The sequence below is a fragment of the Paramormyrops kingsleyae genome, chromosome 16 (assembly GCF_048594095.1).
Source record: "Paramormyrops kingsleyae isolate MSU_618 chromosome 16, PKINGS_0.4, whole genome shotgun sequence".
Classification (NCBI taxonomy): Eukaryota; Metazoa; Chordata; class Actinopteri; order Osteoglossiformes; family Mormyridae; genus Paramormyrops; species Paramormyrops kingsleyae.
Genome location: NC_132812.1, coordinates 4,189,489 through 4,216,246, shown reverse-complemented (window position 1 = coordinate 4,216,246; position 26,758 = coordinate 4,189,489). Strand labels below are relative to the sequence as shown.

Sequence of the window (26,758 nt, the reverse complement as noted above, 5' to 3'; positions counted from 1 at the left end):
ACTTTAGCCCCAACAATCAAGACATTGTTAGACTCTCCCTAAAAGTAGACCCATGTGTACAAATTCTGTAAAAGGGAATTCTACAAATGAATGTGGCTTTGAGATCCATCTAATTACCGGCATCACCACAGTGGTAAACCATGTACAACTGAACTCAGTCACATGCTTTTCCCTATGGAACCTGGAAACACTAATGTAGTGTTTTGTGAGTTTAAAAATAGTTGCTGAAAGAATACAAAAACAAACCAATGGTTTTTCATCCATTTATTTTACCAGCATCTGGGAAACATTCTAATTCTCATCAACATTGACTGTCTGCATGCCTGAAAAAAAAACATTTATATGTCATTAGTTATACACAGTAAAGCAGGACTGCTAAGGTAATATAGCAGAAACATTCTAATACATGCACTGAAGAATGGGTTTCAGATCTATGTTGCTACAACAGATTTTAGAAGAAATGTAACTCATAAGAAGCTGCATCAGTTCCAAAGAGACAGGCCTGCAATTTAAGTAACTATATTCTCAGTTGGCAAAAAGACAATTTCACAAAAACAGGCAAAAAGGGGGCACTTTACATGTACTTATCAGAAGCACCAGAGAATCACTGGATGTTCAGAAGATTGTCCTTGTGAGCTTACCTTTGAATGTTGTGACAGGGACATACGTGACGAGGGTGTACAGCTTGTTGGGAGAATCCTCATCTTCATTGCGCTTTCTGGACAGTCGAACGCGTATGCGGTACGGCACGTTCCTACACACACACACACACACACAAATGCCATTAAGTAACTTGTCTTGGGACTGAGCACGGAAAGACTAAAGCGATCTATGGGAGAAAGTAACACAAAACCCTTCCAACATTCAGCTTGTATGACTGGATAAACTGAGTGCTGTGAGCTGATGATATACTGAAGAGCTGAGTGACCTGTTGTCACTCACTTGTCCAAATGCAGCAGCACCTACTGTGGGATAAGCATTCAGGAGACCAGATGACACAAAACAAAGCCAACCAGAGGCCAACAGCAAGATGCTCCCGGTGGTGCAGAGCTAGTGATTATAAACATTAGGCGCAGGCTGATGGTGCACACATCGCATAATCCACAAGCTGCCCAGAAAGCATGCGTACCTTTCCCAGCTCACTAAACTGCATAATTATGGGAACTTGGTTCTACGAAGTGAAAAGTTTGCGCAAACACCTTATGACCCATCGGTTCCAGGAACACCTCTGCTAGCCTATAACATTCCACATTCCCTGAATGCTCTTAATATTTTCTGCTGACGGAATATTGGATACTTGCTTTGTTTGGAAGATGTTACATACCTCCTGTTCTAATATTACTTACACTTGTTTCTGGGCATTCATTGGAAGCTCAGCCTAGCTGTACTTCTGTCTAGTCGGCTCCTTAACACAGGTATATTTGTGTTGTTTGCTTCATTTATACATCACTTTGAACAAGTGTCTGCTTAATAAAATGTAAACAGTCCAAATCCATGTTTACGGCTCCCTTACGCTGCACAAAAAAACATATGGGCTGTGCTCCTAATGTGACATCTAACAAGCTCCCCGAGACATTTAAATGCTGAGAGCAGGAGTGCAGCTAGGCCTGTACCTCACGCCTTTGGTCCACACGGCCTTGTTGAGGCGCGTATCGATGCGGACGTCGGGGGTTCCCATTTCCTTCATGGCAAACTTGCGGATCTCCTTAATGGCACGTGGCGCCCGCCTCTTGAAACCGCTGGAAGAACAAAGCAGAGGTCATCCAGTTCTGCACGCCACCATTTCTGACAGTCACATGTACACAGTCAGTACTCATATTAACATTGAAAATTCATGATGAGTTTACCATTACAACTTAATTGAGCTGCAACTTAAAGCTAATGGTACCATTTCTGCTGGTGTCTAAAACAACTACATTCATTTATCTGAGGAGAGACAATTGCATCATGTAAAATGGTTAACACATGAAAGGCAGGACTTCCAGCAGAAAAGCTCTGAGCAAAATGATGAATCTGTTTAGGTCCCTGTTTAATTGCAGCCATATTCCATATTAGGCCACTTAAAATTAATAAATTGTTTTACATGGCCGCCCGCCTCAATTTTTTGGTGCCGCCTCGATTTTTTTTATGTTTTATAATTTTCAAAAAATCCGTTTTTTTTCACCTCAAAAACTGTGGGTGAAAAATCTTGAATGTCAGCCTCGGATTTTTCAATTTGACGCTTCTCGGACAATGGTTTTTATCGTTTGTCAGATTGTGTGTGGGCCCACGGTATTAAAATCTTGGCAGGGCATCAATATACCGAGTAATATATATTACCTTTCGCGAGCTGTTTGAGAACTTTTCTAGTTTTAGTATATCTCTGTTGCCGTTCGTCTTTTCGCTAAAAATATAAAATCCCCTACTCATCAATATTTTAGAAGTTTGAATCATGTAAAACAATTTATTAATTTTAAGTGGCCTTATGCCCAGCTTTGATGATCCCATTGATTTCCAACAGGACATTAAGTATAAACACGTGCCAAATATCTCCATATCTTCTCTCAAGCACTGACATCTTGTAAATTTTATATGTCTTCCCCAAAATAGAAATCTTTTCAAAGGATTTAGCACGTTAAACATCATTCTCCAGTGTACTCCAGTGAATCACTGGCGGCACACGCAGTGCGTCAGGTTGCCAGGGACGCCCTCTGACGGCGGAGCAGGCCGGCGCCGGCCGGGAGTCGCACTTACATGCCATGGATGCGCTTGTGGATGTTGATCGTGTATTCCCTGGTCACCACTTCGTTGATAGCCGAGCGTCCCTTCTTTTTCTCGCCGCCTTTCTTAATTGGAGCCATCTAAGAGAAAGAAACACTGCATTTCAGAGCAAACGCATTTACCAAAGCTTTGTCAACCCCGACAAACTTTCAACATGGAAGACTGCGTTCCTTTTTAGTACAAATATATGTAGCTCAGGTAAATTATATCGTCATTATAAAACCACAGAAATGGATTTAACTAGACTATACCCGGCTACCGCCACACGGACAGCTAACGTCTACGTTACTACAATGTCCAAACAAAGCAAATAACTAAAACAAAACGATTTATGCAACCTATGCACTACTGCAAAATCTTACTAGCAATATCACACACGCAGCTATTCACCCGGACCTCTTCACACCGCTGACTCCGTGTTCAAGGTAGCACCAAATCAGACCGTATGTATCATCCACAATTTACAATCTAAACTCTCAAATAAACATTGCTTATATCGTCAAAAATAGTCTTATGTTTATATGCGTTCAACGTGTGATATTGCAACTACAGTAAGCAAGGATGAATTTGGATTCTTTCAGAAGACATACTTCAAACATACTTACTTTGCCAAGGCAAATGTCGGAAAGGAAGTACTTTGGAATTCTGGGTAAGCTAAACCCAATGAAAACTTTTATTTCCGGGTTCCCCGGCCATTACAGTGAAATAAATAACAAATAATTACATCGTATGTTTCATTTAGCACTGTTAGTTGCAGCATGAAAGATATTGAATTCACAATTAATCTGTTTCGTCATCAACTAAATGTTTTGTAGGAAAAAAGTAAAACCACATTTCCCGTCAGGCACTCGTCGATCGTAAAGCGAATGATGTGTCGTAATAGTCAGTAAGAGGTTTGGAAGGTGTGAAGATGAACTGGACTGTCTTCGTTGTTTTGACAGATAGCTTTATAGTAATATTGTGATACGCATGTATTGAAGTCTCTTTTGTAGTAAGAAGACACTTAAAATCGCTTCCATCATTTATTTTATTGTCAAGTGCTCCCTTAATCAAATTTGTTTTACTTTACGACATAAAACTAATGGTGGGACGGATTCGCAAGCAACGAGTTGATCGGTTTCAAGCTGGGATGGCTAAGCGATGAACCGCTCATTGTGAAAGAAGAAATCGGCTGCCAAAGACATTACATTTGAACTTGTAAGCCAGGTATACCAGCAAACGGAAACACAATGACTTTGGCCCCGAAGGAGCTCTCCAATTTATTGGGAATCATCTCCGAAGAAGCCTGCACCAACACATTCGAAAGTCTGTCCAACGCCTTCCACCACTTCTTCGGGAAAGCGGAGCACTTTCGGGTGGGCTCCGTGTTGGTGATGCTGCTGCAGCAGCCCGACCTCCTGCCCAGCTCCCCGCAGCGCCTCACGGCCCTTTACCTCCTGTGGGAAATGTACCGCACCGAGCCGCTGGCGGCCAACCCCTTCGCCGCGGTCTTTGCTCACCTTTTAAACCCATCACCTGTCGGAGAGGAGCAGGAGAAGCCGCTCTGTGGTAAGCATATCGAGGCCGACTTAAAGCCGTAACATTTTATATGGTATATATCTGGTGAGTTGAGTTAAGAGTAAGGGGGTCACAATCTTGCCATAAAACTTCCTGCAATTTGCAATTTTGGTAATGTTTACTGCTAAGTTAAGCTATGCCTCGTTTAGTTTTACAGTTCCTTAAAGCATGTATCGTTTAAGGTGTCAATTGGGTGAAGAGGTTACAAGTCACTTGGAAATGGGAAATTATTCTGTAATGTGTGCCTTCAGTTTCAGAAAAGGATCATGCCAGTACAAAGCAATGCTTAAGTTTTAGCCAAATGTTTGGACTCCTTTGCCATTTGCAGGATTCCTCCCACCCATCACCCTGCCAGAGAAGTACTTCCTCTCTCAGCTGATGCTGGCGCCACCCAAAGAATTGTTCAAGAAGACACCTCGACAGGTGTCCTGCATGGATGTGGGCAGCTCGCCCCAGTCCATAGATATCAGTGGGCTTCAGCTGGCCCTGGCAGGTAGCTCACTGGTGCTGTCTCAGAGCAGTACATCTTCTCCACACGTACTTTCACACCCGGCATCAGGAACGACATGCATTTATGAGTTCAGCAATGTACACTTGAATGCTGTACTTTGCAGTCAATGAATTACTTCCTGTTTTCTTTAAAAATGGTACATCTTACCTTAGTTATGTTTGGATTTATCACATAAATTTAATGTTTGACTGCTTAAGTGTCAAGAGTGGTGTACAATAGTGTTTCCCAAACCGGTCTTCGGGGAACCCCCAGACGGGCCACGTTTCTGTAGACTATCTAGGGGTCCCCAAGGACTGGTTTTGGGAAACACAAGTCTACATCATCCTTGGGATTTTAGGAACACCACCTGGTTAGTACCACTGAGTATGCGGGCTCCTCTTCAGGGGATCATGGCCTGTTTTCCTCCCACCTGCAGAGCGTCAGTCTGAGCTGCCCACACAGAGCAAGGCCAGCTTCCCTAGCGTCTTGAATGACCCTGACCCAGACTCCTCCAATTCCGGGTTTGACAGCTCTGTGGCCAATCAGATTACGGAGGCCCTGGTCACGGGTCCACGCCCACCTTTGGAAAGTGAGTTATCCCAGAATCCAGGATTTCTTCCTGTTTTAATTATGCACACGGGTACCAAAGACAAGTAACTTCATGAACAGCTGAACTTTGTAGTAAAAACTTAAACAAAAGATAACTGTGCCAATGTAGTAGGGCAGTGGTAAGAGATATAAGAAGCCATAATGTCCTTATGCAGAGAAGGGTTCAGGGGAAAGAATCCCAGCAAATGTGGTCTGTCATATGTCAGATTTTGTCTTTCTGTTGCATGGGCCTTTTATTCAGCCTTTTTGTCCCAGCTTGCTTGCTGTCCACTTGCAATCCCATTATGGCGTGTGTCATTGACGTGTCCATCTAGGCCACTTCCGGCCAGAGTTCATCCGTCCGCCACCCCCGCTGCACGTCTGTGAGGATGAGCTGGTGTGGTTGAGCCCATCAGAGCCGGACCACAGCGTGCAGTGGGATCGCTCCATGTGCGTGAGGAACAGCACCGGCGTGGAGGTCAAGCGCATCATGTCAAAGGCCTTTAAGAGCCCACTGTCTGCGCAGCAGCAGTCTCAGGTGAGGGGCTGCCGTGCATTCAGTTCAGTTTTTTTTTTTATATAGTGTCTTTCACAGCAGTGTCATCCTGAGGCACTTTACTGAGTGTGTGGTAATCTGTTACTACATCATTTATACAAAATGTTTCATTCTCCCCTGACCAATATACCAGGATAGTTTTTCAGAAATCCAGACAGGCTTCTCTGCGTCTGGTCTGTGTTACTAGACTGGCTAATTTGGCTTAATTATAGTAGCCAAACTAGGCTAAATGGGACCCCTCTAATTTTACCTGTCATTTAGCAGGTAATGTTCAGATTAACCTGACATAGCTGGGCCAAGCTCACATTTATAAATGCTGCACAAATATTTACCAGATCTTTATAACGATACAACTTAAAATGTTTTACGTTTAAAGTATGCAGTCTATATTACATCTTGGTACAGTGCTTTACATTCCAGTTCTATAGTAATATAACTTTCGTTTTAGTCAATACGTCACAGTGCTAAACTGAATTAAAACCTATGCTTTAAAATCTACCCAAAAATCAATGGCTTGTCATCAGACACAAAATACACTGATGACGAAAAACAAACTTGTATCGTTTTTTTGAATAGCCTGCTTTAAAGTACAGAGTTCTGATTTTCTGTGACGAAACAGTGGGTCAGAGCCAGAGTGGGTCAGAGGGAAGAAAACCGACTGTCCCTTATGTTAAAAAATTCTTTGTCTCGTTCACAGCTTCTGGGTGAGCTAGAGAAGGACCCTAAACTGGTGTATCACATTGGGCTGTCACCAGCCAAGCTGCCCGACTTGGTGGAGAATAACCCTCTGGTTGCCATAGAAATGCTGCTGAAGCTGATGCAGTCCAGTCAGATCACAGAGTACTTTTCAGTGCTGGTCAACATGGACATGTCCCTGCATTCCATGGAGGTGGTCAACAGGTAACCACTACTGCACCTTCACCTGTGCTGTGACAGGTCCATGGCCACTGCCAGTCCGTGGAAATGACCAATGTGCAAATTGTAGCATGCAGATGTTTTAAACCAGTGTTTCCCAACCAGACAGTCCATGTTTTTGCTGCCTGTTGACTGTCTGGCAGGGAGCTGGGAGGGATCAAAAATGTGGACTGTCTGAGGGTCTACGAGTACCAGGTTGGGAAACACTGCTTTAAATAATTAACGGCTGTCATGAGAAATAAAGGAAAGATGCTGAAATCAGTAACTGCAAAAGCAATATGCTAACGTTATGTTTTCATCCCTCGATGAACACAGGTTGACAACAGCAGTTGACCTTCCGCCAGAGTTCATTCACTTGTACATTTCCAACTGTATCTCTACCTGCGAGCAGATCAAAGACAAATACATGCAGGTAGGTCCTACGGAGACCTGTGTCCATGGACACACCAGTCAGGGTCTTGCGCAGTGCTGCCAGCTCAGGTCCTACTCTGCTGGTAAGGCTTAACAAACCTGAATAGCCTTTTGGGGGGAGAAATTTGTTGCTCTGTGAATCTTTCACACTCCCTCAACAGGAGGCCAGGATGGTCCTCTGTAATGCATTTGTAGTATCTAACAGTAATTGGAAAAACAAGACACGTTAAAAAAAAGTCTTCATAGGCGCTTTAAGTCAGAACAGTTTTCTCCCCAGTAAGTGATGCGATTTTGAACCGATCATTTCTGGTTAATATAGTTGATGTCTTAAAAGAGAACCAGTGTTCAAAGATGAGCTCAATGATCTCCTTGTTGCCATCCTGTTCCTGGCCGTAGAATCGCCTCGTCAGGCTGGTGTGCGTCTTCCTTCAGTCGCTGATCCGAAACAAGATCATCAACGTGCAGGACCTGTTCATCGAGGTGCAGGCCTTCTGCATAGAGTTCAGCCGCATCCGGGAGGCCGCCGGCCTTTTCCGCCTACTTAAGACACTGGATACGGGCGAGAATCCCACAGAGCCCAAATCCGCCAAGTAACTTCACCTCAGTTGAATGATTTTGTACCCAGTGGGGTACCGGACCTGCCCCCACCCCCAAATTATTCTCCATTTTTTCCTGTTTACTGGAGTAATCAGCTCGTTTAGGATTACTTCGGTTATGCATTGTTTTGTTGATTAAAATTTTACAAAGCCTGCATGGAGTTTTCTTCACATTACTGTAGTGTGGTCTTTTAGTCTGTATGGCATTGTGTCATTTCAGATTTCATATGTATTTACTCAGCGTCTTACCAGTTCTGCTTTCTACTGGTAACAGCAGCATCTCCCCAGCCCAGATGACCAGCAACCTTTTACTCCTAAATCCGATATTAGTTTAAAAACCCAGTGCTGCTAGATTTTGCCGGAATTGACTGACTTCAAACCATGTGCTGGCTTACTGCGGCGCACACACAGTGACCACACAGGCTAATACAGCAGCACTTAACTAGCAATACTTAAGCATTGTTTACAGCTTGGGCATAAGGGAAAAGGTTACTTTCACAGTTCCTACTAGTTTTCTGCAGATGTTCGCACAAATTTATTAACCCACACAGTTCATTCTGTACAGTGCAAAAACTAAACTTTTGTTTAACAAACAAAATTAGCCCAAGCCAGATACCAGGTCCTCAGTCATAAGGCCTGAACTGTTGCTTAATGTCCTACAGCTTCCAGGAAAGCTTATAGTCAAGGTGTTACAGTTTGGCAAAAAGCTAAGGGTGGTGGTATCTTGGTCCTCTTGGAAATTTTATTTGAAAAAGCTTGTTTTAAAAACTTTTAGCATGCAGCATTAATGTACAAGTCATCTAAACCCTTGAACAAAGTCATGTCTCACTAAATGTTACCGATGTACCAAAGAAGCAGACTGCATTTCCATGTTAAAAAAAATAATCCTACAAGAGAAACATTCCACTCAGTTAAGGGGAACCAAATTTTAATGCCCAGTTTTAATAACCGATGCACAACATACCTGTATGAAGAGAATGTTCATTATAAAATAAATGTTTAAAAGAACATGCTGCTCTGAGACCAATTGAGACCACACAATCTGCTCAGGTTTACCTCTCCCTCTGCCATCTGTAAGCAACTCGATCACAGCAGAGATCCACAGGCTGCAGAGGACAGCAGTCTCTATGGAGCGTGTCCCACACAGAATCCTGCTTTTTTCCTTTATGGTCAGAGTATTTTAGGTTCAGGATTGGTGGCACTGCTCTAGATCAGCCAATCAGGAAGCACAGACTTCAGGCAAAGGTGGGGTCGCAGGTGGGGGAGCCTCTAGTGTCCCCTCAGACCTCTCCTGCCCCGGGCCATCGCTGCTTCCACAGGTCGCCATTTTCCTCTTCAGCAGACGCACACTGAGCCGCAGTATTTCATTGTCCACCGGGGCGGCGCTGTAGATCTGCCTGGTTGTGCCCTGAGACCAGGGTAGGGTTAGGGGCAAACCGCAGAGGGTTCAAAGAAAAGCAGGTCTCTTTCAGCAACATTAGATAAAGCAGTGTTTTAATGCTGCAGATTGTATTTTCTAAGTACTAGCCCAATATTTGAAGTCAAAGTTCATTGATCTTGTCTAGAAATCTCAAACCAACAAAAAAAAACCAGTCAGTATTTGTTGCCTGGCTGCATCTGACCACATCAAAACTGAGGCATTAATATGCGTGCATCAATAATCATCTGCAATTGGTAGGAGTGTTCACCTCCACCAATCAGCACTTCGCCCTACAAAGTAATCCGGGTGGGTCACCTTGTCATTCTTGAGTAGCTGCCTGCGGATGGTGATGTCCCTGCGGGCACACAGGGCCTTGCAGCAGGGCCCGAGGTTCCGCAGCAGGCCTGCTCTCTCCTCCCTGCGGTTGAGGGCGGCCATGTTCAGAGCCCCCAGTTCATGCTCAAATAATCTGTCTGCATCTGACAGAGACGGAGAGCACAGGTGATTCACACAGCAGTTCGACTGTGACCTCTGAACATTGTGTCTTAGGCTCAGTGTAGCCCAGCTTGGGCTATTATAGCTAACCTCTTCCATAAAGCTGAGGCTCTGCTGAAAGCTTAGGCCTGACTTTCACATCCCCCCACATCCTGCAGTTATACTCCAGTCTTCCCATAACTGCCCCAGTGAATGTACATCTTACTCCATACTGGTATGGGTTTGCTAACAAACTCAACAGTGCACAGACAGACTGACCGACCTTTGGGGTCGTCCAGCTCGCCCCGGCAGGCCTCGCGGACCCTGTCGATGAGCTGGGGGCCAGCCAGGCGGCGGGAGACCCCAGCTCGCAGCAGCATGGCCCCCGGGGTGAAGCGCAGCAGCGCTGCCCCTGGGGTGCGGGGCTCCGACGGCTGCTTGGGCATCAGACTGGACCAGTCCACGTCGATCACATCCCGAGGCCCTGAGGGTCACACACAAACACACACACGGCGCTCAGCCAGGTTTTGGTATTTAAAGCACTGTGGTTCATGTGGTAGTAACACGGAACCGATTAGCTGATTTAGGTACAGTGACATCATGCAGAGATGCAGCAGGCTTGTCTCCAACAACGAATCCCAGCTCATGATGCCACTCTGCTATGCTGTCATGTGCGCGGCAGTTAGTGTTCATACTACATTTGGCTGCGGACTCATTGCCGTATGCTGACGGCTTGTCAGGAGCTCCCATGTGAGATGACAAACCTGCAGAGGGAGCCCGAGGATCACTGACTCCCTGCTTCCTTAATCTTCTCACACCACAGTCAGTTGCCTTACCCTGTGACTGTGTTAACAGCCTGGGCTTTCCGACATTGCTGCAGTTTCGTTCCGCCCACAGAAACTTCTGCATTTTTAAAAAACTGATCTTTGATTTGGAGAGGGGAACCCATCAGGGTAAATTATAGCTAACGGTAGGAAACTGCAGGAACGCTGGCATCGTTCACACATGAACCGGGGCCGGGACACGGCTGCACTGCCGCAGAGTGCTGCTCCGGCGTACCTGAGATCTTATCCTCCTCCTGCTGCTGCTCCTCTCTCTTCTGTGCTGTGCTGTCGGCCAGAATCTCGTCCAGCTCGTCATCGCTGATGGGCTCGTACTCCTCCCCACCAGACGCCGCAGACTGCGTGTCCCCCACCTTCCCATCATCCTCATCTGCTCCCAGCAACAGAGAGAAAGAAAAAAAAAGTGTAATGAACCGCAGCTTACAGCCAGGCTAATATTTACAAAAGAACATATGAGACCAGCAGAAAAACAGGAACAATGCAGCACAGCCAATGTATCAGCTAGCAAGAGCCTCCTCAGCTATGACTATTAAAAAGGACACAAAACAAGACAAGACCTCCCCCAGTGATATGAGGAAGACATTCAGCACAACTTCTGAGCATATCTGCATCTACTGATTTTAACTCCACAGTGATTGCCTCCATTCAAATGTGTTTGATAGCGAAGAGCCATTTGATCTGTAATGCAAATATTTGCTCTATAAAGGGAAGGATTTATTACGTGTTGCAGGGCATCAGCCAGTTTCTATGACAGACAGGACAGGACAGCTGGGCCAGCAGGCGACTGATGACTCTGGCATGCGATAGCAGGGCTCTTTACCGTCTGCACTGTCCGCCTTCTCCACCTCACACGACTCTTCCAGGCTGAGTGCTCCGCCTGTGCTTTTCTCTCCCTCGCCAGAGGCGCCCTCCCTGGCTAGGGGCTCAAACTCGGCCCGGTCCGGCTTCACCTCCACGTGCAGGGGGAGTCCCAGCAGCAGTCGGTCACGGTCATGGTCACGATCCCGCTCGCGGTCACGGTCGTGCAGCAGCAGCCCCTCGGCCAAGTGCCTGTCTCTCTCCAGCTCCACTTCCCGCTTACGCAGCTCCCTGAGGTCCCGCTCTCTGATTGGCTCGCGACCCCCACGCATCATCACTGGCGGAGGGTCCCGGTTCCGCCCGACCCAGTCGCGGGCTTCAGGTTCGGGCCGCTCCCAGTCGGCCCTCTGCTGCTGCCGTGGGTCCTTCCTCTCACGGTCTCGGTCAAACTGCTCTCGTTCGCGGTCACGATCCTTCTCCCGCTCGCGGCTGTCGTAAGATCCCGCCCGGGAGCGCGCCTGCCGCTCCGACTCCGGAGAGCTGCGCCGGGAGCTGTGGCTGCGGGAATCCTGCCGATCTGGAGCAGAGGGGGGGGTCAGGTTAGCCAAACACCCTCACCATACATATCAAGGTTTGTCATGATCACATGACTGACCGTAAGCTGGTGTTCCCAGCTCCACCCACAAATGCCTGGCATTATGGACACAGTGATAAAAACATAAAAGGCAAAAAAAAAAAGTGACAGCAGGTAAATTGTTACTCCCACTGAGATGCCGATAAGCTTAACACAGTATATGAAGTACCATTTAGTACCATTTACACTCAATGACCTAAACACTGGAGGTAACTGCGATGGGCAGCATCTACTTAGATAGAAGGTTGATAAAACGGCTGGTCCAAGCACTGCCCTGCTTCTGCAGACTGATCAACTGTATGAGTTACCATACATGGACTGTTAGGCTTATAGACCAACGTGTAATGACTTAAGGCCAATTCATAGTTCACTCTTCCATGTGCGCTTTCGGTTGCGGGTGAGTGGAAGGGAACTATCATCAGGTGTTAGCTATGGACGACTGCACGCGTAGTCCAGATTTTTATGTCTAGTGAAAATCTAGTGCATCTGTGTGCAACAACTACTCATGTAAAAGATAATTGATTTGATATTTGCAGTAGGTGGTCAGCGTGGACAGATCAGTGGTCAATAATTAAAGATTAGAAGAATAGTCGTTGTTGTAGTTATGATGGACAGCCGTATGAGGAGGGTTGGAGGTACTCGCATATTTAATTTTTCATACTGTTCAGATACCAAGGTGTACAATATTTTAAAAAGCAAAACTATTCCGACATTTTGAAATCTTGTGCAGGCTAATTCTGTTGTAACAATTTCAAAATACCGCAGTATGCCATATCACGTAATACCACCCAAGCAAAAGTATTTGCCCTCTCCTGGTCTGGCAGAATACCAAAAGTAGCTGCCACGCGGGCGTACATGACAGTGCAGCCCGAAAGCGCATGTGGAAAAGTGAAGCATGAAGTGGCCTTTGGTTCAGGGACATTTCAGACAGCTTGTCAATGCAGTTTCTACAGTACAAGTGAGAGAAGCTGTTCAGAGAGGCGAGTGACAAGGAAGTCAGGCCAAAGAGTCTATCAGCGAGTACATGTCACCACAGTGAATTGAGAAGGTGCTGCAGCTGGTCAGCATGCAATAGTCACATGTTAGAAACACGTTCTGCGGTGCAGACTGACCTGAGGAGGTGCTGCGGCTGGGCTCACCCCTCTTCAGCTGGTCGATACGGGATTTCCTCTCTGATGAGCTAGCCTCTACAGCCATGCTTCTGTCCCGCTCTCTCTCCCTCTCCCGCTCTCTCTCCCTTTCACGCTCCCTCTCCTGCTCCCGCTCCCTGTCACGAGACCCAGCACCCTGGAGGCGCCCCCTCCTAGAGTGCGGGCCTGGCTGTTCATCGCCGCCGCGGTGGGCCGACTCGCTGGAGGGTGACCTCACCCGCCGGGAGGATGATCGGCTGCGGTTGCTGCCCAGGCTGCTGCTGCGCTGGTGCTTGCGTAGGAGGTGTTGCGGGATCAGGGGCTGCAGCGGCAGCTGGGGCTGCATGAGGGGTGCAATGGCGGGCGGCTCCTGGGGGAGTAGTGGTGCAATGGCAGGCTCTGGTCTTTCACGGGCGCCACGTGACATTCTGCGAGCTGCCTCAGGTGCCGCCTTCTTCTCTGGGGGGGCAGATGAACTTGCTGGGACCTCGCCGCGCTCTGGGACGTCCTCGTCTGACCAGTCACTAAAAGCGGCATCTGTCCTGGTGACAGGGGGCTGGTCCACGGCGGCTGGGGGCTTCTGGGAGGTGATGCCGGTGGAGGGGCCGTCCTCCTTGGCTGCTGGGGGCGGCGTCCGGGGTCCCCGCTTCCTCTTGGAGTGGTGGTGGTGGTGCATCTCCTCGTCAGACACGTCAGACTCGCCCCCCCGGGAGTGCTTGCGCTTCTTCTCCAGCGCCTTCTTCTTGGGCACCTTGCGGGGGGACAGCAGTGGAGCAGGGGTCTCCTGGGAGGGGGGGGCGTCGGAGCCGAAGCGTTCAGCGGGGGGAGCGCCCCCATCCTCCTCCTTGCGGTTCCTCTTCAGCCCCTTCTTCTGAGACTTGGTCTTCTTCTTGCCCTCATCGAGGCCCACTGCTGTTGCTGCCTCCTTTTCCTCGAGGCCAGAGGCGGCGGAGGCAGCCGGAGGGGGCAGCTCCTGTGGCTCTTTGCTGTCCAAGTGGTCGTTCCCTCCACGCCGGTCCCCTCCCCGGGGCTGTGGCTCTTCGTGCCGGGCCCTGACCCCACCAGTCTCTCGCTTATCGGCCTTGCGGTCGTCATCCCTCCAGCGGCTGGGCTTCTCCTCCATGAGGGCCCGGGGGGGAGAGCGGGGCGGCTCCTGCGGGCGCACCACCTGACTTAGGAGCCTGTGCTTCTCACCGCCTGGAAGGAGAGTGTTCACACACACACACACACACACACACACACACACACACACACACACACACACACACACACACACACACACACACACACACAGGGGGAATGAAATCACACATCAGCAATAAGCTCTATATGGCCGAGTGCTACACAGTATTTTAAGGAAGCTCTTAGATAGCCATTCAGCAATTCTCGGGTCTGCCTGTATGTGGGTCTGATGCTAGGACCTACTCACCTTTCTCCTCTGCACTGTTGTAGCCATCACTGTCAGGGGGGCTGGCCTCCCTGGCTCTCTTCGGGGAAGGTCTGGGGCTGGACGTGCTTTGCATACGCTGCCTTTTCCTGCATGGGTAACAAACAGGTAGGCAAATTTAACTTCACAGTGAAAGTAGGAGCCAAGATTCGCCCTCTGTGACCAGGGATTACAAGGGAATGAAAACTGACAGGGGTGCAGCATGGATGCCTGCAATTTTGACCAGCCAGGAAAGTATAGTTAGGATGGCGGGGCCCATTCAGCAGTTGTCCCTCCCATACTGTGCCAACTGACTGGCAGTGTGACATCAGCTGCCAAATAATGGCATAAAACAAGGAGCAAAGACTAAATAACCAGTCAGAAGCTACAAAGAAGACAGTTCCAGGCATCGGCCAGTCTGTGGAGCTGACCTGCTCTTCCGGTCCTCGTGGGTGTCCCTGACAGAGCGCTCATCCCGTGGGTCATCCCGGCGTTCACGGCGCTCCTCACGGCTCTTCTCTCTCTCTTCCCAGTCACGCTGGCGTTCCCGCTCTCTCTCCTTCCTCTCACGCTCACGCTCCTCCCGCTCCTTCTCTCGCTCCTCCCGCTCACGCTCTCGTTCCTTCCTCTCACGCTCACGCTCCTCGCGCTCCCGTTCCCGCTCTTTCTCACGCTCTCGCTCCCGCTCTTCACGCTCCCGCTCCCGCTCTTCACGCTCCCGGGCACGCTCCTTCTCCCGCTCCTTCTCCCTCTCCTTCTCTCGCTCCTTCTCCCTCTCACGCTCCCGCTCTCGCCTCTCCCGCTCCTCCCTCCGCTCATCGGTCCGGTCCACTCGCCGCTCGTCCCGTCGCTCCTCCCTCTCTGGCTCCTCGCTGCGGCCCCGGTGCCTGTTCGAAGGGGGAGAGACTAGGAGGGGATAAAAAAAAATTTTAATTTAAAAAAAAAAAAAACAGTCATCTTGCGAGCCCCACTACTCCACTTAACAGATGCTGCTGCCACAGATCCCTGTCACTCTCTTCAGTGCATCTCAGATGTTACCATGGTGATGAGGTCTTTGGCAGGGCCTGTAATGTGTCCAGGACACTGTACACTTTTTAGGCAGAGCTCTGTAAAGCAATCATGATGCTACAGGTTCTGCTACAAGCACCCGGCAAAACATTCATACAGCATATCAACACAAAAGGGTTTTGGCAGAAGGCTCCCCACCCATACTGCCAGGCATGTTACATCCATCCAATGAGCATAACCCAACACCAGCAGCCAACGGTAGCTTGCTAAGATTAGCACCTTCAAAATGGTCTTTTGCAGCTGCCACACGCCATGTGAGAACCCACACAGCTAGATGACTGCGTAAACATCAAACCAACCAAGCAGCAAGGACACACCCTATCAAAATGGCACATTTTACAGCCACCCAGCTCTCCTGGGGGAACTCAGGTATGGGTACCTGTACAGTGATCCCCCGCAATATCGTGGTTCAGCTATTGCACCCCCGCAATATCGCGGTTCAGTTATTGCACCCCCGCAATATCGCGGTTCAGTTATTGCACCCCTGCTATATCGCGGGTTTTTCCCTGACGCATCATAGTTCTCTGCTTATCGAGCACCTTGCTTGTAATCCGATTGTTGTGAGCAAATTGTTTTGTAAAATTTTCATTTTGTTTTAAGCCCTAGGATTTACGGCTTAAACTATAACAAAAAAATGTTTATTTATATGAATGTATATTTCTATATCAAGGATTTTCACCTATCGCTGATGGGTCTGGAACGTAACTTCCGCGATAGGCGGGGGATCACTGTATCATCAAACCATGTCGGGCTGCAGAGCCTCAGAATAGAGACCTGCACTCCCGCGGGAGTGTACCGCGCAGGTCTCTACCTCAGAATGCTGCCACCCCCCTCCAGCTAATCAATGCTCCACATTGACAGGTTACTGTGACTGTAAGCACCCTGGAAGAGCACTCCGTATTGATGCAGACAGTGAAAATGTGAGCCAATCATGAAGCAGCTCAATTTCGGAGGAGGGTAATGTGTGAGCCAATCATGACACAGCTCGGAATTCAGATGGAGGGGAAAGTGAGAGCCCCGGCCACGGATGCCCCACCTCTGTCCCGGCGCTCGCGCTCCGTGTGGCCTCCCCGGCGGTCGTACGAAGAGTCCCTGGCTGGCTCCCCACGCCGGTCCCCGTCATAGCGGTCACGTTCCCGATCAGTGCCACCCCGATCCGTGCTTCGCTCGGGGTAGCTGCTGGCCCCCCCACTGCTGCGCGACTCCCAGTTATCATGGAAGGAACCTCCCCCATTGCCACCTTCAAACTGGGAGCCCCGGGAGCTGCGGACCCCTAGAGGACACAGTAGAGACCCCCCCCCCAGTGTGAGAGGAGCCACACCCTGAGCTTTAGAAAACAGCATGTGTACACACACACACACACACACACACACACACACACACGTAGCTTGACAATTACTCTGCCTGGGAGCTCCCCAGCCCAGCTCCCTGCCTTAAAACCAACACCCATTACACACTCAAATTTGAAGGAACTCGGCTGCTTATGGAGTCTAGACAAAATGACACATATAATGTAACGTACATAGTACGATTCCTGATGCAGGGGGGCCTTTTTTTTTTTAGTGCCGCCGGCCACGGACTTGTGAGCAAATCAATTATTCACAGGTTACGCCGGACATAAATGTGCCAACGGTCACAACACCACATACGATCCCAGCCCCACCTTTGTCGGCAGCCTCAGCAGCGCGGCCCCGCCCCCTTCCAGGCCTCTCTGAGCGGGACTCTGCCCGTGACTCCACCCTGGCCTCAGGGCGGCCGCTGTCCTCGCGGGCGTGGCCACGCCCATAGCCTCGCTCCTCCAGGGCAGGCTCTTCCTTCCGCTTGGAGTCCGCCCGGTCACGCTCCCTCTCGCGCTCCCTCTCGCGGTCTCGCTCGCGCTCCCGCTCGCGGTCCCTGTACTCCAGCGAGTCTCTGCCGGAGCGGCCGTCGGCGCGGGTCTCCCTGCGCTCCCGGGCCTCCCGCCGCTCGCGGCCCTCGCGGTCCTCACGCACCACGCTCTGCTCCGCTTCGAAGCCACGCTCCTCATGGCTGTCTTTCTCCCGCTTGCCCCGGGACTCTGACAGGGAAAACAGAGAGACCTCTTAAAAACACCGTAAAGAGGAATGACAAACAAGAAATCACATGACATTAAGATGACAGCTGAGTTCCACAAGATTACAGTAGATAACTGTTACCCAAGCCAGTACTCGGGGAGTCCACGGAGAGTCTGGCAGGGAGCTTGGAGGAAGCAAAAACGTGGACCGTCTGTGGCTCCCCAAGGACTGGATTGGGAAAAGCCAAAGTAAATTATTATGTATAAATGATGCTCATTAAAAAAGGTGGGAAGACCAAATGACCAGCAGTGAATCTCCCCAGGTATGTGTTTGTGTGCCGTGGTCACCCATCATCAGCTGCCCCTATTTACTGCCTTTAATTTACTAGATACTAATCTGCAGGTGAGCAGTCACCAGTAACCACCCAGGTCCTGAACGAGCTGTGTGGCAGGAAGCTAGGAGGTACCGTCTCTGCGCTCGTGGCGCCGGTCAGGAGCGGCCGGACTCCTCTCCCTCTCGGAGCGGCCCCGGGAGCGGTTGCGCCCGGGACTGAGCCGGCGTGGAGGAGGCGATGAGGTGGTGGTGCTGACGGGGCCACGCTGGGCCGGTGAGCGAGAGCGCCGCCCTGGGGGCGGGGAGCCGGACTCCCGCAGATAAGCCGGGGTGGCTGACGAGCCGGAGCGGGATGAGGGGGAGGGATGGCGGGCAGGGGAGGGGCTCCGGCGGCGGCGTGGAGGGCTCGGTGACCTGCAGTCAGACAGGACTTACTGCAATATTACAGAGAAACCTAAAAAAAAAACCTTCACTCTGAATGACTGAACAGGTATATCTACAAAGCAGAGAAAAAAATGGGAACCAAGACCAAAGGAAGCAGAGACGACTCTGCTGCTCATTACCGGTGCGGGGGAGAGGATGCGGGGGCAGGGAGCTTCTGGGCAGATGGCCGTGGCGAATGCTGCTTGGGGGACACCTCCCGGAGTGGGGGGGAGGCGCTGGCCGATCTCTCCTCAGAGGTGGCTGACCTCTTGGGCTTGTGGGAGCTCTCGGAGCGATCTCTGCGGCACAGAGACACAGACACGGGTCTGAGAGGCAGAAGCAGAGCCGGAGAGCACAAAGCCCTGTGACTCACCTTCATTACATAGCAATGGTCACAGAACAGAGCAACCCAATTACAGGAGCAAAGTATCTCCTGTCTCGGTATTTGAAAGGATAACCTGTATCCATGCGAATGGATGTGTGCACATGCTGAACCACTTGCTTTCTGATCAGAGAAACAGACATCAGGGGTCTTGAACCAGCAACCACAGTAGTACATCCTTTCCTATTTACATTATAAGCATCTGATTGGATGCTGGAAATTTCACCTAGTTTAGAGGTACAAACTAAGGTCTCAGATAGATGGGCTCCTGTTTTTATATATAATTGAATGCCTTCAAAAAGTAGGATAAAAGTCATTCTCAGTGGGATTTGAATGTACAGCCTACTGGCTAAAAAGGCACTTGCGCAGGCACTTATCTGCAGCCTCCCTGGTGTGTGTGTGACGGTGGCAGCGGCCGCACTCACCGGCGCTTCTCCTTCTTGTCCTTGTGCTTCTCTGCATCGCGGCCCCGCTCCTTGATCTCTTTGGGCTTCTCCTCCAGCTTCTCCTTGTTCTTGTGCTTGCCCTTGTGCTTCTTGCCCACCATGGGGCTCTCTGCCGTGGCCGGGGGAGGGGGCGGGCTGGGAGTGCGGGGGCCCTTCTTCTTGTTGTGAGCCGCCTTGGAGGGCCTGGGAGCAGGGTTAGGGTAGTGTGAGGACGGGGCCGGGACCTTTAACCACGGCTACGCTGCACTTATGGCATCAATTTAATGCAGAAGTCGTCTCGTTCCCCCCTGACCTGCTCTGGTCCGACACGGGGGAGGAGATGACAGATGCCTTCTCCTTCTTCCCGGAGCCTGCGGCTTTAGCAGGGGCCTTGCGTTTCGGAGACCCACTGGACTTCCGGGAGGAAGGGGAGCCTTTGGAACTGCTGGGCTCAGGGGAAACCTGCGAGGGGGGGTGAGGTGGAAGCACATCATTACAAAGAGTAGCAGGCTTCCAGTCTGGGCCTGCTGCGTTAACAGCTGCAGGAACGGAACACTTTCAAGTGACTGCTCTCTGTACCTTCGACAGGCTGCTGGTCCGGCTCTTGTTAATCGGTTCCTGAAAGAAAAAAAAAAAAGTGTTTTAGTACTCATATAGCTCACTTAGCCACAGCCCCCCAACAAATACCACCATTCTGGCTTAACAGAAATAGAAGCAAATTACTCACACCAAATCCATAAATAAGAATGTCATAAAATGAGCGTTAGACAACATAACAGAACATTAACTTGAAAGTTGCACAGAATATCTGCAATTTTAGCACAGCCACTCCATGTGACTGGTGAGGCTCAGTACAAACCACTATGGAAGCCACAGTCGTAGCAGCTGGAGATGTGGCCAAGACCTGAACAGTGCTATAAAGATATGAGGTAGTCTGCACTCTGAATAGCCAGTGTTACTGGCTGAGCCCATCTACAGGCAAGACCCAGGTGCAGCAGCATTTAGGGACAGTGTGCACACATCACCATCTGGGCCGTTTCTCACCTCTTTCTTGATAACAATCTCCTCCCTCTTGTCCATGTTCTCCTGCTCCAGCTTCATCAGCTCCCGCTGGATCTTCTGCCTCTTCATCTCCAGAGACAGCTCGTAGTCGTAATCACCGTCGCCGTTATCTGAGTCTGACAGGTAACCAGCAACGGCAGAATTACTGACAATCAGGTGCAGCAAAGATTCAGAGCCAGCTAAACACACACTTGCCATTTTTGGCACCTATGCACCAAAAATGAAGAGCTTGGAAGTGACATGCAGAAGTACAGTTAGAAATTACTGGGCCACTCTGCAATCGCTGATTTGTAGAATGCCATAAAAACAATTACTATTAAAGGAAATTACTGATGTGTGTTCTATCGATGCTTTAACAGCATCATTTGCTTTGTCACCTTCATTATGAAATTTCCATTCAATGTTTTATTTCTCAGGTGGATTAACTTTGCATAGTTTCACAGACCTGGCCGCCTTCAGGGTCAGTCCCCCGATCTCCACTCACCTTCACGGTTAGCTTCCCACTCTGCTTGCTCTTCCTCGCTGGCAGGTGTGCGCTCTTTTGTTATCTTTATATCCTCCTTTTCCCGATGTCGGCCTCGGGAGGAATCTCGCTGCTACACACACGAGAATGCAAGAGCCATTAGTCAAACAAGATAAAATCCATAAAAATCCCAGTCAGATTCATGATTTACTCGATTCTCACACGATCATTCTCAAGACAGCAGTCACAGTTGTACAAGCTGGAGAATGAGGCATGGAACGCAAGCTTAGGGCTGATCACCCTATAGCTGGCCGCCTCTGGTGAGGGTGTATAATGTGAAAGGTGGAAACACCCCATGAGCCAGAGGAGCACTACTGATGATCCAACCCAAATTTTTCAACCTACACCAAACTTCTCCAAGTCTAATATTCGCCATCCACTGACAAGCTTAACAGTGAACCTATTGTACGTGCACAATGGATAGAAACACCCCATCTGTGCACAAAGGATAGTAACACCTCATCTGTGCACAACGGATTGAAACACCTCATCTGTGCACAACGGATTGAAACACCTCATCTGTGCACAACAGACAGAAACACCTCATCTGTGCACAACGGATAGAAACACCTCATCTGTGCACAACGGATAGTAACACCTCATCTGTGCACAACGGATAGTAACACCTCATCTGTGCACAACGGATTGAAACACCTCATCTGTGCACAACGGATTGAAACACCTCATCTGTGCACAACAGACAGAAACACCTCATCTGTGCACAACGGATAGAAACACCTCATCTGTGCACAACGGATAGTAACACCTCATCTGTGCACAACGGATAGTAACACCTCATCTGTGCACAACGGATAGTAACACCTCATCTGTGCACAACGGATAGCAACACCTCATCTGTGCACAACGGATAGCAACACCTCATCTGTGCACAACGGATAGCAACACCTCATCTGTGCACAACGGATAGTAACACCTCATCTGTGCACAACGGATAGTAACACCTCATCTGTGCACAAAGGATAGAAACACCTCATCTGTGCACAAAGGATAGAAACACCTCATCTGTGCACAACGGATAGTAACACCTCATCTGTGCACAACGGATAGTAACACCTCATCTGTGCACAAAGGATAGTAACACCTCATCTGTGCACAAAGGATAGTAACACCTCATCTGTGCACAAAGGATAGAAACACCTCATCTTTGCACAAAGGATAGAAACACCTCATCTTTGCAAAAAGGATAGTAACACCTCATCTGTGCACAACGGATAGTAACATCTCATCTGTGCACAACGGATAGAAACACCTCATCTGTGCACAACGGATAGAAACACCTCATCTTTGCACAAAGGATAGAAACACCTCATCTGTGCACAAAGGATAGAAACACCTCATCTTTGCACAAAGGATAGAAACACCTCATCTTTGCAAAAAGGATAGTAACACCTCATCTGTGCACAACGGATAGTAACACCTCATCTGTGCACAAACGGATAGAAACACCTCATCTTTGCACAAAGAATAGAAACACCTCATCTTTGCACAAAGGATGGAAACACCTCATCTTTGCACAAAGGATGGAAACACCTCATCTTTGCACAAAGGATAGAAACACCTTATCTTTGTAGTAACATCTTATCCTGTGTTTCGGAATCCGTCATTGCAAATAACTCGCTTATTTCTGAATGTAACACTTAAAATGTGGGGCACCCCCAGCGAGGCACCAACGACTCACTCTGGCTGTAGGGGACGTTGTCTCTTCTGTATCTCTCTTCTGGGCATCAGGCTCCACATCCTGCCTCTTGTTCTTCATCCTCTCCCGGAGATCGCCAGTGGGCCTCTCCGATGACCTGCTTTCAACGACATACAGGGCGACAAGATCAACAGCTGGTTTTACTGAATGAGTCAGCCAACACTGCAAGACAATGACCTTTTTTAAATAATGATATATGTAGTTACACATATATAATGCATTTACAACACATGAAAAGTGTACTTAGAGTGTACTTTTGATGAAAATAATCTTAGTTTATGTACAACTGCCAAGCACTTTAAAATGTTAGAGAACACTGTGGACAGCCCTTGATGTGGTTCAGGTCCTGACGTAGTGGTGGGCCCTCAAAAGCCCCCCAATGTAGACCCACCTTCGATATGTTCCACTGAAGCCTTTGCCCCTGGCCTGAGTTCCATGTGTGTAGCGACAAGTGTTGCCGTAACTGCAATTCCCAGTCTTCAGCCAATTTCTACAGTGTGTCTGAAAACAGTAAAAATAAGAGCAATACCTGAAACACAACTGAATTATAAGCAAAAAAACTTCCTGTGGTTATTCTTCCACACAGTGTGACAGAATACCTTCATATGACCACCAGTCAACTATGTATACATCAAAAACTCATAGAAAAACCCAGAGGAAATACAGAATGTTAAACAAGTGTTATATTACCCTATACAGTTAGAGAAATGTGTCGTATTTCCATCATGTACTTTTATAGTCTGGATTCCCTGAAGTGACCGCTTGCTCCTTGCATGACATAAAGCGCATCACGTCACGCATGGTGCCTGCCTGCCGGCACGGAGTGCTACTGACGGGCACCTGCCTACCTCAGCAGCATTACTTCCTGTGCTGGGGCCGAGTCTTTCAAACACGCTGGGCCGGCGCGAGGGGGTCGGGGTGCCGCTGCTGTCAGATATAGTCTTCGAATTCTCCACTGTTACCTTCCGCCTTATCTTGGACATTCTGCAGGGCTGCAATCACAACACTGACGTCTCAGCTCCTGCCATCAACACGACCACGTTAGACATGTAAGAAAGAGCAATACCCTATTCCAACTTGGGATCCCAACACGACTGGACAGTAATGATACCAAACAGTCATGTGGTCATCTATCTAGACTTCATATAAATATAACAGAACATGTTACCAAGGACATTAAATACGATCGGCACAAAGAAACCCGCTACAACACTAACTGAATGTTTACTAGAATGATCCATAACAACTGATGGTCATGGTAAACTAAACGGTAGTCAAGTGTAATCATAGAGCGCTAACGAAGAACATCAAACTATTACCTCTGTAGATACTTACAGCAGGAATAACAGTTGCAAACTAGACACCTAATACATATGCATCTAAACCGAATCGACAACAAAGGAATTGTACTGAATGTTTCTTGCAAATGAGAAATAGACACATTACTAGACCTGCAACTAGCTACATATCAAGACGCACTGTCGTTAGGCCACTTCTATTACGCAACGTGTAAACGCATCACCGAATACCGAAACATCCAAACTGCACGTTTTGTTTCCGGCCATCACGAAAACATCCCCTCAGATACAAACAAATGCACAAACAGACAGTGCCACAGTCTCACGCTACGCGGTCGCCAAAAAGACGCGGCCTTCCTCACGACCGAGCCTGCACGGGACTCACCGCTAGCTCTGAAATGCCCCCGAGACTCACCCAAAATAATTAATTTGAGGCCGCGTCCAGTTTTACCAGCTTTCGAGAAGTGAGCAGATGAAATTATAAGACGAAATCTTGCATTTCAAAATCGGAGACATCCCGGTGAGCGTTCATCGTCAGGACTCCCAGCACTCCGAAACACCAACCCAGCTTGAATGGGGCGCGGTGGATTGTGGGGAAAATGGCCCCGCCGAAGCCTGACGGGTGACATCAACGGGTGCGCGTAGTGGTGGAGTGTGAAGAGAGTGATCCCACAGCGCATGCGTTGAGAATACGAGGCCGCTCGTACCTCAGGGGTACAGTTTGATGCTTACGTTAGCACTCTGTGATTACGCTTGCAATGCATATATATATATGCAATGCATATGGATATATTTGTATATGTATATATACTTGCTTATATTTTTTCGTTCCTAATTGCACTTCACGATACAGCAAGAGGGCAGTGACCCATCGAGAGAAATTTCAGAACTTGAGTAACCGATGTGTGCACCCGTATGGGTACTATATAGACAATGTCCTGTTTTTCGAGTCTGACGCTTTTATTTGAAATTGTACTCTAGTCAATTTGAAAGTAAAAAAATTAGTTATAATGACGTTTGGAAACCTTACATTAAATAAAGTGTATGATTATATGTGTTCATTTTTAATGGTATTCTTACTATTTAGGACTCACGTGGTAATTCTCCCCATTAGCTTTTGCAAGTTAAACAGGTATTATATTAACTTATGTTTATGTTCCTGTTATTTGAGTTCTAAGATTGGTTTGTCATTACATAAGATTCACATGTATTGAGTTTCGCTAGTTCAGTGGTTCCCAAATTTCTCTGCAGGGTCCCCCTTTTCTAGATAGGAACATTATTGAGCCATTATTAATGGTAATCTTGGGATTGAGATGCATCTTTTGCACATGCAGTCTCGCTTAAATTTTCTGTTTTTTGAGGAAATTTCGCAGTCGAAATACGAAATACTTCCAGAATATATAAGATAACATATGCTTCGTTGATCCCAGGAGGGATACATTTCCATACAGCAGCAAAGAACAATGTGGATAAACTTTTTGAGGGGCAGGTGCTCAAAGTTTTAGAAATGGTCACTTAGTAATTTTAAAGTTCACTTAAAGTTCGCATTGAATAATTTTGGCAAAAGGTGCAGATGCGCCGACATTTTTGTTGCAGCTGCAGTACATCTGCCACGCACATCAACCCTGATTAAATAATACATGACAGATAATTTACCCTGCATTTATTTCAATCAAGGGATTGTTTTCTGTGACCACGTGGCCTAATGGATAAGGCGTCTGACTTCGGATCAGAAGATTGAGGGTTCGAATCCCTTCGTGGTTGGCTTTTGAGCAGACAGGAAAGTTCTGGCATTTAGCAAAATGGCGTGCGAATATCTGCATAATTGTGTGTTTGTGCACGTGATGCTTTGCACTGGCATCCTGTATAAATTGATCCCTGGATAGCTTGTGGTACAGGACAAACAGTTGGGAAATAGACTGCAGAAAAGAAATGCCAACTGTAACACTGCTTACCTGTCCCAAGTATCTGGCAAATAAGTATGGAAATGTTTTGCTAGATAATATTGGCACAAATTTTAAGTTAATATTTTAGCGCCGGAGAAAGCTGGGATATTGTAAATGGCCCCTGTGTGTCGCTTGGTGTGTTCGCGATTGCTGTGTGTGTCTGAGCTTGCTTCTTAAGTGAACTCTGTCCGATCCTTGCGCGCCGTTACCACAGGCTCTGTAACACTTCAGGCCAGATTTTTTTTGAAATAGCCGAAAATCCCCAGCTGTTATGTGAAAGTTATTCTAATTTTTTTAATGATTTCCTCTGGAGGAAGGACAGTCATAGATCCCCGCACCTACTTGTGACGGGGATGAGATTACCTATACGAGACAAAACTAGCCGAGTCAGAGGGAATCGATCGCCCATTCCGAAAATACAGGACAAATTATGTCCCATATTGCTTCAAAAAGAGAAACGGTATTTTATTTTTCAATATGGGATGATCCCCCTAACGTGTAGGACGAAAGGCAACTCTATTCAGAACAGAACGGTTTTCCCCCTATCAATTTTATAAGCTCAGTTATGTTTTAGATTGGTCAAGATGACAAAGAGAAATGATTTGTGGCATATCCATGAACTAGCACAGTGGTTCCCAAACTAGGGGGCGCAGAGGTATTGCGGAGGGGCGCACAAATGGGATAGCCTCAGGGGCATGTGCCACCCTAAAAAAATCTCTTCACAGACTGGATGATTAAACAAATAAAGCAGCGCAACATTACAGCAACTAACAATAAATGAACCACTAACTTACTTAAGAACATAAGAGCTATACAAACGAGAGGAGGCCATTCGGCCCATCGAGCTCGCTTGGGCAGAACTTAACTAATAGCTCAGAGTTGTTAATATCTTATCTAGCTCTGATTTAAAGGAACCCAAGGATTCAGCTTGCACTACGTTATCAGGAAGAC

General features: G+C 48.2%; 3 protein-coding genes and 1 non-coding gene across 7 annotated transcripts; 2 read left to right on the top strand and 2 right to left on the bottom strand.

Annotated features, from left to right (window-relative positions):
• Positions 1-249: 249 nt before the first annotated feature.
• rpl31 (ribosomal protein L31) lies at positions 250-3,503 on the bottom strand. The gene is made up of 5 exons (XM_023831787.2): positions 3,366-3,503; positions 2,734-2,840; positions 1,614-1,739; positions 642-754; positions 250-323 (listed from the first exon to the last, which is right to left on the bottom strand). Exons 2-5 carry the CDS (start codon positions 2,838-2,840, stop codon positions 292-294), a joined length of 378 nt encoding a protein of 125 aa, XP_023687555.1. The 5' UTR covers positions 3,366-3,503; the 3' UTR covers positions 250-291.
• A 69-nt stretch (positions 3,504-3,572) lies between these two features.
• Positions 3,573-8,028, top strand: cnot11 (CCR4-NOT transcription complex, subunit 11). Its single transcript, XM_023831783.2, has 7 exons — positions 3,573-4,308; positions 4,646-4,810; positions 5,244-5,396; positions 5,731-5,933; positions 6,649-6,851; positions 7,182-7,278; positions 7,674-8,028. Exons 1-7 carry the CDS (start codon positions 3,990-3,992, stop codon positions 7,869-7,871), a joined length of 1,338 nt encoding a protein of 445 aa, XP_023687551.1. The 5' UTR covers positions 3,573-3,989; the 3' UTR covers positions 7,872-8,028.
• A 756-nt stretch (positions 8,029-8,784) lies between these two features.
• Positions 8,785-24,472, bottom strand: zc3h13 (zinc finger CCCH-type containing 13). Of its 4 annotated transcripts, none has more exons than XM_023831774.2 (21): positions 24,247-24,472; positions 23,412-23,555; positions 22,955-23,064; positions 22,546-22,663; positions 20,808-20,919; positions 20,306-20,439; positions 19,841-19,879; positions 19,575-19,723; positions 19,262-19,465; positions 18,595-18,753; positions 18,165-18,445; positions 17,329-17,721; positions 16,702-16,938; positions 15,029-15,503; positions 14,601-14,707; positions 13,154-14,368; positions 11,430-11,984; positions 10,827-10,979; positions 10,051-10,251; positions 9,609-9,772; positions 8,785-9,281 (listed from the first exon to the last, which is right to left on the bottom strand). In XM_023831774.2, the coding sequence occupies exons 2-21, from the start codon at positions 23,544-23,546 to the stop codon at positions 9,093-9,095; spliced, it is 5,130 nt and encodes a 1,709-aa protein (XP_023687542.2). In that variant the 5' UTR covers positions 23,547-23,555; positions 24,247-24,472; the 3' UTR covers positions 8,785-9,092. The 4 variants fall into 4 exon arrangements, with proteins under 4 accessions (XP_023687542.2, XP_023687541.2, XP_023687544.2 ...); XM_023831773.2 differs by having other exon boundaries at positions 24,277-24,472; XM_023831776.2 differs by having other exon boundaries at positions 22,546-22,660; positions 24,277-24,472.
• Positions 24,473-25,552: 1,080 nt separating this feature from the next.
• trnar-ucg (transfer RNA arginine (anticodon UCG)) lies at positions 25,553-25,625 on the top strand. The gene has a single exon. It is a non-coding gene; the product is annotated as a tRNA-Arg (tRNA).
• Positions 25,626-26,758: the final 1,133 nt, after the last annotated feature.